Source organism: Lissotriton helveticus, chromosome 7 (genome assembly GCF_964261635.1).
Source record: "Lissotriton helveticus chromosome 7, aLisHel1.1, whole genome shotgun sequence".
Classification (NCBI taxonomy): domain Eukaryota; kingdom Metazoa; phylum Chordata; class Amphibia; order Caudata; family Salamandridae; genus Lissotriton; species Lissotriton helveticus.
The window spans coordinates 1925909616-1925923073 of record NC_136068.1 but is presented as its reverse complement, the minus strand read 5'-3'; the positions used below and the strand labels follow the sequence as shown (position 1 = coordinate 1925923073).

Genomic DNA, 13458 nt, shown 5'->3' with positions numbered 1-13458 from the left:
CGAGGCACCCTCAACGCTGTGCTTTGGGGTTTGAGATGCCCCGACACCGAGCAGCATTTACACCGAAGATCAGCCCCCCAGCATCTCCACGATCTGCGTGGGGCCCTTTTGCACTTTGCCACTCGACGTGCCATCCCGGCCACTTGCCACGCGGCTAGCGGCCATCTTGACGACAAAAACGACAAACTACATGGTCTGGTTGCTCTAGACTGGCCCTTGCTCCCCTGAAAAGGAGCACCCGCTCTGACCTTGCTGGTCCGAGTGAGAAGCTTGCATCGATACTTGCGTGGCTTGCATTAGCCAAGGCCTGTTTGCTCCGATCAAGAAGCCGACACCGCCAACAGGTAGAGCTTTTGTGGGACAGCTCGTGACCAACACCTGGTCATCCTCGACCTATTCGTGTCCACGTAGGCGCAGAGACAATCTTCACTTCTTCACCTGTTTGCACCCGACATTGCCTGGTTCCATCCTGGTTCCACGGTAGTCACTGGCTAGTGACTTTGAACATTGTCCCCTCTGCTTTCAGGTCTTCACCTCTTCAGATCCACCCTTGGATCCACCGGAACTCTCCTCAACGACCCGCCTGCAGCATCTTCAGCTCCAAGCACCATCGACCTGCGTGACGAAACCCGACACTACTTCGCACCTGTGCACCCGCTTCCTGTGAGTGAGGTAACTCAGCAACACCGGTGTTCCCACACTGGTATACACCTCTAGTGCCTGTGTCTAAAGTTTTATCCTTGTAGGTCCATCGGAAGGTTCCTAAAAAACTAACTTTCCAACTTTTACGCACCATTGACATTGCATTGGTGCATGCGTGCGCTTTAAGCGCTGCACCCGAGTCCCGCTGGCCTTTCCCGACTTCATCACTGCTAGTCCCGAACAGCTCCAGCGATTCCCCAGGCCCTAGGCCTCTTTCCTTTCCCCATAGGGGTTCTTATACCACTATTTTAGTATATGGTTTAGGTGGCCCCTAGGGCTCATCCCAAATTGTGCAACTTTTGTATATTTAAACTGTGTTTTGTTTTAACGCATTTGCTTCTGTGCTCATAAAGAGTATAGAGGATATTTGTAGAAATAAATCTATATATATTTTCAATATATATCTGTGTGGTGTCCTTTCATTTGGTATTCAAGGGATTGTGTATGGTAAAACAGCTTGCTTCACATGTCTTTACAGAGTTTAGCCTAAGACTGCTTAGTCCATGCTACCCCTAGGATAGCTTGTCTATAAGGTTGACTTTACAACCTCCACCATAAGGGTTGCTTGGCATGGTACAAGGTGATCACTAGAACTAGTGAGCATCATATACCAGGCCAACTTCTCACACTAACAACAACAATGAAACGTCCCTAGTTGCCTGGCATGTGGCTGAATAATAGACATTATATATATCTTGGACAGCAGGTGAGCAAACATAAATGAAACTTCATTTTTATTCATTACTCACTTATCCCCAGTGAAGCTCGGGATAGGTGAGTAGTTGGGCGGGGCACCAAGATTGACCCTCATACACCCTCTGCTCCTTGTCCCACAGCGCCTGGACTTCCTGGCCCTTTGTATCTCTCTGGTCATTCTACTCTAGGGTCTCCTGGTCCTCTCAGCCTCCTCCTGATTCTGGTCCATTCGCTTCTCGCCAGTACTTCTTGTCCTTGTGGACCTGGTAGTCCTAGATCTCCTGTGGTCCACCTCCTGATTTTCCTCCTGCTGGCCCTCATCCTCCTCATACTGTTCCTTTCTACTCCAGCCCCTTCCACAATATCTATAGGCAGGTACAGCCTGTAAGCCTGTCACTCAAATGTTTATTTTTGTTTTTGGCTTCCAATTTCTTTTATTGAAGCAGCCTCTCAAGGGCAGAAATGAAGGCTCAGTACAGACTTAAGCTTATCCACTTAAAACACTGTTTAGCATTTGAGGAATCAAAACTACCCTTCCTAAGATACATTGGTGAAGATTTACTAAATAACCAATAATTAACACAAGTGTTCTGCTATTAATCTCATTGCCTAATGAAATAATCAAATTATTCAAAAATCAATATGGTGTTCCTCTATCATTAAATGCATTGGTTGTCGCAATTTTTCTTACATCATTCAGAGGTACAATTTAGAGCACTGGAATATTTCAACGGCCTTGGAGGATTTTAAAATGAAAGGGGCATATTATCAAAGACCGGTGTTAAAATTATTGCTGTTTTATCGGCAGTAAACTGCCGATAAAATGGCGATAATGGGCTTGTTAGTACGCCCTTGTTAGTTCCCATAGATGCCCATGTTCTGATGTTAACAGAGATGCCTTCGTTACAGGCAGGATGGTTTTTGAGCAGGAATTGACACCTTCCTTCACAAAAACAACCCTCGGAGGCTTTTTCCTCTTTGTAGGTGTACTGCAGCACACGCAGAAAGAGGAAACAAAGTCAAGAAATAAAGATATTTCTCCTGGTTATGCCTCCCCTGGTTGCCGTACCATTTTGACACATTCCCGGGTGATATAAAATCTAGGAATGCATCAAAAACATTGGTGGATGTCGGGAACACCCACGCCCCACCCACGGAACGCCATCCCAGGGCAGAGGAAAGTAAGGCAGTGACTTGCGCTGCCTCCGTTACTCCAGGTTTAGTACGCCACGCAGAGCCGCGCAAGGTGGCCGTACGCAACAGCATAAATATCACTTTAGTGCATGTTTGGCTTTACGTTACCCTGGATGATGCAAGGTCAACACGAGCCCTTGATAAATCGGGCCCAACATGCGGATGACTAAACCCTCAATGTGGCTGAAGGGCCACTGATGAAATGGGACCAATAAGCATTTATACCTGAAACCCACTCTACTGGGTGAATATTATGAAAAATATGCTTATTCACAGGCAATTGAGTGAACTCCCATGAATTACCCAGATGCAGCGCTTGCCTGTCTCCTGCTTTCACTTCCCCTTTCCACTGAAGTCCCATTACTGTGTCTCACTCAATTCAACCCCTGCCAGTGTCCCAAATCATTGGCTCCCCAAGCACCAATCACCTATGTGCCCCTCCCTCTGGAGCCCAGAGACCACCTGTCTGTCTGCATTCCCTGTTTGCTGCTGTTTGTCGACTGCTGCTGTGTTGCCAGACACAATCCTCCTTACAAAGAAGCCTAAAACTAGGACTCAGCCTTCCATAAGAAGCAGAAAAAGAGCCCAGCCCTAAATAATCATCAAAAGGTGGATCACCAGCATTAACAACAATGAAAGAGTGAATAAAGCCTTTATGTAACATGCTTTAAAACCACATTCACTACTCTTTACAGGCAGCCAAATGCTCCTGGACTGCAGCCCAAAATATATGTGTGACTTATACTAAAGCTTCTAAAATTGAAGTTTGATTACTACATGTCTTATTTCAATATTCAAATAACACATGTTTTCATTTAAAATTGATATTAATTTATAAACAGCTAAACTTAATTTAGCCACTTTCATTTGCATATACTTTTGCACATTTGCATGGGCACTTACTTTCAAATGCTTTACACACGCTGCATCGCCATTAAAAGATGGCCACCACCCTATCGTTGCCTGGAGTCAATTTGTAGTTCTTGGTCAACTAAATAAAGTCCTCCTTCACACTATCTACCCAGACACTAGTCAAATAGCTGATCATCTCTCCCATGTAGCCTGTGACCTTCTAGACAGCAGAGATTATGTATAGGTTATCCGGTTTTAGGTTTAAACCTAAAATAACTGATAAATCCCACCGAAAGGAAAATAGCCATCACCAGTGTAAAGATATAAACACTGAAGAAACACCTTCACAACCACAAACTAAGTGCCATTCAAAGAAAGGAAAAGATGAGTAAAAGAGTCATTTTTATTTCTTCCTGAAGGAGCCAATGCAATGCAACTGTGTTATGCACGGCAGCAGCAAGAAAAATGTGGGCTAACATTAAACTGCTTGAGTTTTGTTGTTTGGGGATGTCACTAAAATATTGTCTCTTATTCCTTCTGCTTTTTTCAGTTGTGTGATCTTTGGTCTAACGATGCAGTGTTTCAAAGAATGATTTCGGTTTTATTTAGTTATTTTAAAAATGGTAGAGAATCAGAAAATATCAAAATCATATTTAATATTTTGGCTACATTTGATTTCATTGATAGGTAAAATGGCGGGTTTCTTAAGAATCTTTCTCAATATGTACCATCACATTTACCCAGAGACAGAGAATGGGTGAAGTCCTTTGATACATCAGCCCCCTGTTCTAGAAAGTCAGTATTGATTGTAGGTGAACTGCCAAACACGCCAGATTTTAAACATTCAACGCAAGGTTTAGTGACAGGTATATGTGAAAAGAATGTTGTCATCAAGCATCAGAAATAGTGGTGAAAACATGATACCAGATGTTGGTAATCATGAAATGCAGTGTCACTTGGAATGCTGCTGGAAAAAGTTCCTACCAAGTTCAATAAAGATTGAAGTGATATTGTTTGTATTTGCAGTAAAAAGTTGTGTGATGACCTGAAATCATCTTTACAATCTTCAGAGTAAAGGAAGAATGCTATTGACTTTGTAGTCTAGTCTGGTACACTGTTTCGTTATACCCAGGAACTAAAATGCTAATATTCCTCATTTTGTGCTTTATGTGACATCAAAGAAAGAGTCATCCTAACTGTGTCATTTAGCCGGTGGTTCTTAGTCCAAGAGGCTGTGAATACCATATTATCTATGTGGCGACCGTTTACGTGATTTCTGCTTGGTAATGATGCCAAAAGCAAGAAATGTGATGATCTTTGGTCACATATTGATAGTGATTTGAAAAAAGTACAGTCTACTGCATGCTTAGGTTTTTACAGGAAATCATGACTGCTCTAGTGGACTTAATCAAAATACTAGTGTCTGTTATTTTACAGTCTATGGGAAATGGCTTGTAATGATGCATAGGAATGTCCCGTCACCAACCATGGCATTTGAAGTTAATGAAGCCTCACTGAGATACTCTGCGCAAGTTCTGGATCCCTTCTGAATTTTCTCCTGACTCTGAAAAGTACCACTTCAATAACTGAGGGCATAGGTGCCCAATTCAACGCATATGTTGCAGAACATGTCGCGGACAATCATAATCTTCAGGTGCACCAATATTGGCATGGAAAACTATATTGGCCAGAGTTAGCAAATTGTGTACTGGCTGTTTTGGCATTGCTGTCTCAAGTGCCAGTGTTGAGAGGGCCTTCTCACAGATAAATGTTTACATAGGAAGGAGAGAGCGAGCAAGCATGACCAAAGACTCACTAAAGAAGTATTGTATGGTGTACTAAAATAAGTTTGATTTGTAAAATGTATTTGGACGTCATATACCCAGTACACACGCTATCTATACACATGCACTATCAGTTCACAGAGCAAGCAATTAAAAAATTAAAGCGAAACATTCCATAAACACCGGAAATACACTGTTTCGGTTGTTTTTAATGGAGCGAAAATGTGTATCCACTGATAACCACTGTTTTTTTAAGGTATCAAAAAAACTGAAAAACCCCACCAGAATTTACCAAAAATAGAAACTGAAAACAGAAAAGCCTAATTATGTACTATTTTGCCTGCTGCCGGGTAAATAGCAGAGATGATATACTCTTGGTTGGCGACCCGGTCAATAGTCACTTCTATGATGATTAGGCCCCTCTCTGTTGCATTGTTTCCTCTCCTTCTGAAGGACTTTGCCTCCACCCAAGCTCTCCATGCCATTCCTTGCAGTGGAATGTCTTGTTCCCTTCACTTCCTGCCTCTCCCCATCCTCCGTTGTTTCCTAATATGAAGCATGGGTCGGGCACTGGGGTTTCTCCTTTGTGCATTGACCCCTGAGATGAATGCCCGCCTCCTCATGGGTGGGTTCCCAAGTACCCCGCTTAAAACAAACCCGCTCCCGCTGCAGGGACATTAGCCAGGTGGGCGTTTACACAGGTGACACAGATGCAATATTGTAACCTCTGACCTTTCAGTATCAGCACCTAATTAAATGAGGCTGACCTGGCCTTTTCTGTACCTTAATGGCTGCATTGCTGTGTTTCAGGCACAAACTGGACTCTTCAGATCTTACATGACATGATGTACAGCATCCATGGCAAGGAGCCACCAACCTTCGTGCCCGTCCTTGAGTTCGGATCACCGGACAAATTTGAGGTCAGTGCCAAGGAACAGTGACATTATATATTATACCAGCAAACTTAGTCCATTCTGTTTTAGAACCACACCTAAGTGGTCAGTGCTCATTCATACTCAGTTTTATATTTGTATCATAGCCACGCCCACACCAGCCAAGTCCAGTCCTGAGGGTAACCAGTGAACAGGGTAGAGTTGGTGGTAACAAAGTCTGTGTGGGTCTATGCTCCAGTGAAGCACAAACACAAAAGGCGACGGTTGTATAAACAGCACAGCAGAGAAGGCAAATAGTCCTGGATTAAGGACCCGCCACTATTTGAATAGCAAAGATTCGCTTTGCATTTGCTGGTCAGGTTTACCCTGATGGACTGTTAGGCAGCCCCTCTGCCTCTCCTCAGACAGTGTTTGTGAGACAGTCGCTGGAAGGAGTTGAATCTGTACCCAGGGAGAGTGCCCGCCTTTCTCATCGAAGGACTCTGTTCTTGGCATGAGGGATGAAACACAAGGTGAGAAGTTTTTAGTATGAAGTGAGCACACCTGTGATCTTCAAAGGAAGCAGATGGGCTTTGTAACTTCCAGCAGGAGCACACTTGGCCATAGCATCAAAGCAGAGGTGGAAGTAAATAGGAACTCCGGGGATCAGTGTTCCCACGCTTATCATGGATGCAAATCAGATCCTAATTATTGCAAAAATAAAAGATTGTTGGGAGCGCACTTGAGTGGGTACACCTGGTGAATTCCTTGCCAAGTTTGTGTTAAAGCCTGTGAGGTCATCAGCCTGGCAAAGACATTGGGGCTCATTAGTAAAGCCCGTCCGCCATAGTACCGGGAAACAGGGCTGCCCTGAATGCGTGCGGCGGTCCCGCACCAACAATTAGGATGCACCAGCCACACTGGCGGACGCATTCCGCATTTGTAACATTGCATCGGGCGGTGCTAAAAGCACCGCCTGCCGCAATACCACAACCGCAAGTTGTGCGTTTCAATGCACAACGTGACAGGCACCGCATGGCGCTTGCCACGTTGTACATTGAAATGCAGGGGGGTGCAATAGGTACCTCCCATGTGCACCCCCCATCCCCAGAATCCCATAGTTTAAGACCGCATGTCTTGGAAAGGCATTCCACCAGCATGATGCTAATATGGATGGCGGTGCCTGCTGGGCACCGCCACCATATTCCCGGGCTTTTCTGCCCGGTAGGCAATCGGGCGGATTGCCTACTGGCGTAGAACCGGCAGACAGTCTTCCCGTCCGCCGGGGTCCCCCCCGCCATCGTAATGTGGTGGGGGAATTTATGTGTGGGTGGTGGTTTTTGGCGGGCGGATCGTCACCGCCATACGGGCGGTGGCGATCCGCCTGCTATCTTAATGACCTCCATAGTGTGCAACACTATAAACCTCCCCCTGCTGACAAAGGAGGTGCTCCAGCCTGCGTCCCGGTAGCACCAGGCGCTAAGTGTCAATCAAACACTAATGCTATGAGGCGCCACCCTTTCGCAGCTTGTCACAGGGCGGGATGAACTGCATGCCCAGGTTCAGATATGTGACATGCTAAGTTTAGATTCCAATCATTAACCAATTGATCAATCAATCAGCATTTGTAGAGTGCAGCTAATCACCCATGAGAGTAACCAGGCGCTAGGATCCTCCTGTGATCAGTCGAAGCGCCATGTTTGAGGTGCTATCTGTCTGCAGCTGCACTCTTACGGGAAATGTTTTTTCTGGAGATAGTGTATTTAGGAGTGAAAAGTGTTTATTAATTCTATGTACATTAAAAGGAACAGTAGCGGCCACAGCTTTGGGTAACCTGTAATAGCCTGGATTGCCACACTTGTAGGATTGCGATGGTTATTATAATCCACATTTGTAATGCACGAACAATCACCCGTAAGGGTCTCTAGGCGCTGGGGGCCGTCAGGAAGATTAAGCAAGCGATTGCCCAGAGTCACATGGTGCTGGGCTAATCTGCCACCGGCCCCGGGAATCGAACCGTGATCCCCAGATTCCAGCATCAGTTGCCCTGGCCGTGGCGCCACACCTCTCCCTCGTTGGGTGGTACTTGTGTTGATGCTGTCTTTGGCAGAGCTGACAGGGGCAAAGGGTGGTGCAAGCTGCAGTTGCCTCCCAAAAAGGATCCGGTCACTTATTTGTTTACAAATTAAGCACTGACTGCTCACCTGCACAATACCATCCTGGGTTTACAAATAAATGGGGATGTTATAAGAATTCTATAATTAAGTGATTGTCTTTTCTCCTCTTCTCCTCATGTTCTGCTTTGCTCCCTGTTTTCCGTTTTTACTGATTTTTACAGATGAATGCAGACAGAAAACCATTTATTTTCCTGTCTGTATTTATTTTTAACTGTGGATAAAAACAGAAATTGGGTGCTTTTTCAGTGATTCTAAATACCCTTTGTCATGACTGCCAGGCCACTAACTGTGTGGATTGATAGGTAAGGGGGTCAAAAAAGAAAGGTATTTTAGTAAAGATGCTTAAAAAACAGTAGCTATGCACAAGGCTAATACTGAAATCTGCATATTTTCGTATAAGGGCATTGATTTAATTTCTGCGGGTGTTCATATCACTGAAACCTGGCAGGCATTCAAGCGTGACTGCATATTGGTTAAATAAATGTGGAAATATACCAGTTTCAGCTTTACTTTTTTCACAAAACCCATAATGAATATGGATAAATACAGACTGAAATGACAAAAAAATAAACACCATATAACCGGGAGCCCTATTTATAATATAATTTGTATGTGTGTACTGGGGGAGCAGAAACCTTGGAGAAATGCTCTTCATGTGCATTTCTGAAAAAGAGTCTGCGGAAAAGGTGACCGCGACCCTTGACCTGGCCTCCTTGAGTCAGACACCTTCGATCAGTTCTTCAATGCCCTCTCAAGGTCAGGGTTTCCTCCTACCTCGAGCTCGTGCCTGATCCTGTCCAGCAGAATGAAATTCTAAGGGTAAGAGTGGGATGTAATCCAATCTACTCACCCGCTCCTGTCGGGCCAGGGGCCAGCATAAGAGTGGTCATTGTCCCTGCCCCCGAACGTAAAATGCGCTTAGTTGCATGTAGCTATGGACTGTGTTTGTTATCTTCCGAACCCCATTAGGTTCCTCAGACCTTTGTTTTTTAAATACAGAACAGTACAAAGGATGAAGGCTGTAGAGTTGCAGTCAGAAATGCGTTACCCAGATTTGGCCGTAGGGATTGCTCGGTTTTTATGTTCTGTTAACCCTTAAGTGCGCCCGTCGGCCAACGCCCGTCGCGAGCACTGCTTCGGTAGTGCTGCGCACGTCCGTTGGCCGACGCTGCCCCGTCCACTTAAGGGAACGCCTTTACCGCAGCAGAATTGCAGCCGCGGTTAAGGCGTTAAACAGAGTTTTAGTGATGGGTTACAGTAGGGTGGGAGGTGATGGGTGGACCTTATAGGTTTTAAGTCAATTTTAAATTACAATTGTTTTCATGTATTATTTAGAATGTTTTATGGCCAATTGTCCTAATAAACTTGTTTTCCACCAATATTATTTCTCCATTGCCACATGTTTGTCACCTCTAACTCTGGAAACCTTCTCCCCCGTTCTCTTCCTGAATGGATATTTGTCTGTCTTTAGTTGAATTTCTGTGATGGTCTTAGCGTTAACTTCTGATTTTACTCCTCTTTTCAATTTTCTGTAATAATAATATTATAAATGAAAGGTCCCTCTGGGGTAGGTTGATGTACAGAAGGCTGGTCCAGCAAATAAAGACTGACAAGTAACCTTGCCTCTGAGCATCATCAAGGATGATGAATCCCCTGTTCATTTTTAATGTATATATCTTTTAAAAACATCTCTACCTCACTTGAAGTTGCTGATTACGCCGGAATCTTACCATAAAATCTACTAAGAATCCTGGGTCGACTGGATCTTTGTTATCTGCTGAAAAGTATAAAGGGGAGAAATCAATAGATTCAGAACTAAACAGCATGGACCATTCAACTTTAGACTCGGAAACGACCACTGAGTCCGACTTTCAGTTTTAGGGGTTTTATTACAAAGCCAAGAATAACTGGACATACAAGCACCTCATAACGAGGTTGAAGAAATACATGGGCACTAATACAAAGTTCATCCTACGTAGCAGTCAAATCCGATGCAGCATGAAAAGAATGAGCAGCTCCAAAAACACTAAACAGGCAATAACTGCTCCAACATCTAAATTAGTCTTCATTAGTGGCTGCAACAGAAATTCGTTAATCTGTCCCTACACTATCTCTAAAGGGAGGTCCCTACTTAGCATTTACCAGGCAAGATCAAGAAAAGGTGTCAGCACGTAAAGACGTCATAAGAAGTGCACTCATGTTGTAAGGGTCAGTAGCCAACGCTACAGAGTTCGTTCTAAGTCTCCTTTCTAAGAATCGATCCCTTCCTTCTCCCCTTCTAAAGACTCTCTGCTTTCTCATCCCTCGGGGCACTGTCCCTAATACTAAAGCCACAAATGTTGGACTCGCCCCTGAAACACCTCCTCTGGCCAGGCACCTCTCGTAGGTACATTTTTCCACCAAAACTTGTACTTCGTCCAGCAACGGTTGGTGTGACCTTGGGTCTCAGGCTTCTTCAGCGAGAAAGCAAATTGTCTCCCAATTATTGACATTCCTGAATACATTGTTGCGGGCCTCCTCCATTCCTAACTCCTAAAACAAAGAGCATCAGTCTAGCTAACGAGAACAGTGTCCTTGCACCGGCAACAGAAGCACGAGAACAGAACAACTTGCACGCACATGAATTTTGCTGACTGCCTCCGAATGAGAGCTTTACCAGGGAAAGCACATTTTGGGCCTACATAATTCAGCTAACATAAGAGAATGTAAGAGAATGAATAGGCCTTTCATAGCAAAACGTGAACATTCATTTAGGCCTTTACACGCATTAATAAAAGTTGCATCTGTAAGCACTGTATTTTATTACATTCAAAGCACAATTAATCATTTCTACAGGAGCAGACTTTATTATGGTGCACGTTTACATCTAATGCATTACATTACACATGAGCTACTTCACTAAATATTTGCAATAAACATCGATAATTCCATCTAAGTGCCTCTTTACTTTCTTGAACAGCACAAACTAATTTTCTATCATTACACTTACACATTTCGTTACTACCCCACATTTCTAATAATCACCATTTAATACAACACATGATTTTGATGCACCCCTTCAATTTTCAGGATATCATGACGCTCTATCATTGCCATTGGAATATTCAATTATAGTTTATGTTCTTTTCTGCTGCTTGACTGAATTCTATTCTGCAAGATATGACTTGTGATTGGCCCTTGCGAATGTTAAACTCTTATTAAAAATGAATACTTTATTCAGAAGCCTTGGGCCACTCTCATCCCCTTATCGTCAATTTCATTATAATGACAAAATGAATAACCTTTTTTTATATAGGAGTTCTGAACAGCTTCTGAATAGCAATATCACTCAAATTGTAATGGTGGTCGAATTTCAACCTCTGAAGGATAACAGGCTGAGTTGCCCTAGTCAAGGTTGAAAGTGGTGATGTTCAGATGTAAGCAGGAAGCCTTCAGCTCACTGAGCCATCTTGCCAGCTTAGATCCTTGTGTGATTGCCATGTGACCTGCAGCTGTGATGTCAGACATGTCATCGGGCACTTCCTCTCTTCCAGATTATAAACCAGATCCCTCCTCGAAGAGTTCTAGTGACGCATCTGTACCCAGACAACATCCCCAAGTCAATGGAGCTGAGCAAAGTGAAGGTAAGCCCTGCTCTCAGATGGGTGAGTTCTTAACTTCCATGGGTGAGAGATATTGAGTGATCTCTGCTTAGTGTCATAAATGTTTTGCGTCAAAATAATTTTACTGTGATATCCAGAACAATGGGCGAGGTGTTTATTTTAGGACGCAAATGGCCAGATTCACAGCTTATTTATTTATTTTATTTATTAAATTTGTAAGGCGCGGCAGCTACCCAAAAAGGGTTTCCCAGCGCCGGAGCAGACCAACAGAATGCAAAACGGCTAATCGTGAGATTACTAGTTAAAAAGCCAAGTCTTCAAGGATTTGCATAAACGGGCATAACCGTTTCGTTCAGGATAGCTAAGGGAAGTGAGTTCCATAGTGCGGGGCCAAGGTAAGCAAACGATCTACCTCTCATCCAAGATAATTTGATTCTGGGTACATAGAAGTTCTCTTGAGTGGCTGAGCGAAGGCAGTATGTAAGCACGTAGGGTCTGACCATGGATTGCAGATACTGCGGTGCAGCACCTATTTTGATTTTAAACATATAGCTCAGGGCTTTGAACTTGATTCGGTTCTCCACCCTGAGCCAATCTAAGTCCCGCAGATGGCTAGAGATAGAAGTAGCTCTAAGGACCCTGCAAAGAAGTCTTGCAGCAGAGTGTCGCACCATCTGCAGTCTGCGAGTCACCGCCTTGATGGATCCGAGACATAGAACGTTTCTGTAGTCCAATCTTGAGGTGATGAGAGCTTGGACTACTGTTCTCTGGGTGGACGCCGGCAGCATCCAGATGATCTTTTTGAGCCACTTCCGGATGGTGAAACAAATGGCAGTAACCTTGACTGCCTGATGGTGCATAGTAAGGTAATCGTCGAAGCTTGTCATTGCTTTGTGTGTAACTAGATTGCGTACCCTCACACCCCTTGACATTAGGTCAAAAGGGGACTCACAATAGTTTTATTAGGTTCAATACGGTTCCTTATTGCTGTTCTCTAATTGGACAAGTCTACGAAACACATTAATAACGCCTTAACCCCGGTGGCAATTCCGCCACTATGCGGGCGTTCTGAAAGGTGGGCGAGGCTGCGACGGATATTGGTCGTTCGCAGCACCAGGGAGGGAGTGCTCCCGTCGGCCGTTGGCCGCGAGGAGCACGGAACGGGTTAACTATAGGCTGACTAGATGCCTTTTGCTGGATTTTTTTCTTATAAAAAGGGCTAATTTTGGAGGTGTGCCATGCATCAGAATTCTTCATTTGAGTTATTTTAATATTCTTTCTGAGGCGTGGCTTGGTGCATCTGACTGAGGCTTACACTGATTCCCTATTTTGATTCACGATACATTTAGAATGATTTTGAGACTAACTATATTTTGCCTTCTGTAATGAACTCTTATTATTTAATAACCCGTCATGGGTTCTAATTTTTATCATGTCTCAAGGAGGCTCATTTATCTGATTATGCAGCCTGTGCTCTTGAAAAATGTGAATTTTTTAGGGGCACCTTGCCTCATATATCCTTGAGTCTAACGACGCCTACCGATCCTGCATATGGACCTTACCTTAAATTTAATCAGAT

The 13458-nt window shown here is 44.1% G+C and overlaps 1 protein-coding gene across 1 annotated transcript in view; it reads left to right on the top strand.

The window, feature by feature from the left end:
- LOC144767881 (sulfotransferase 6B1-like) overlaps positions 1 to 13458 on the top strand; it is a 117294-nt gene that overhangs the window by 32800 nt on the left and 71036 nt on the right. Inside the window, exons 2-3 of the mRNA XM_078651234.1 lie at positions 6039 to 6148; positions 11811 to 11900. Coding sequence (XP_078507360.1) covers positions 6039 to 6148; positions 11811 to 11900 — 200 coding nt within the window. The remainder of the gene's footprint in view (positions 1 to 6038; positions 6149 to 11810; positions 11901 to 13458) is intronic.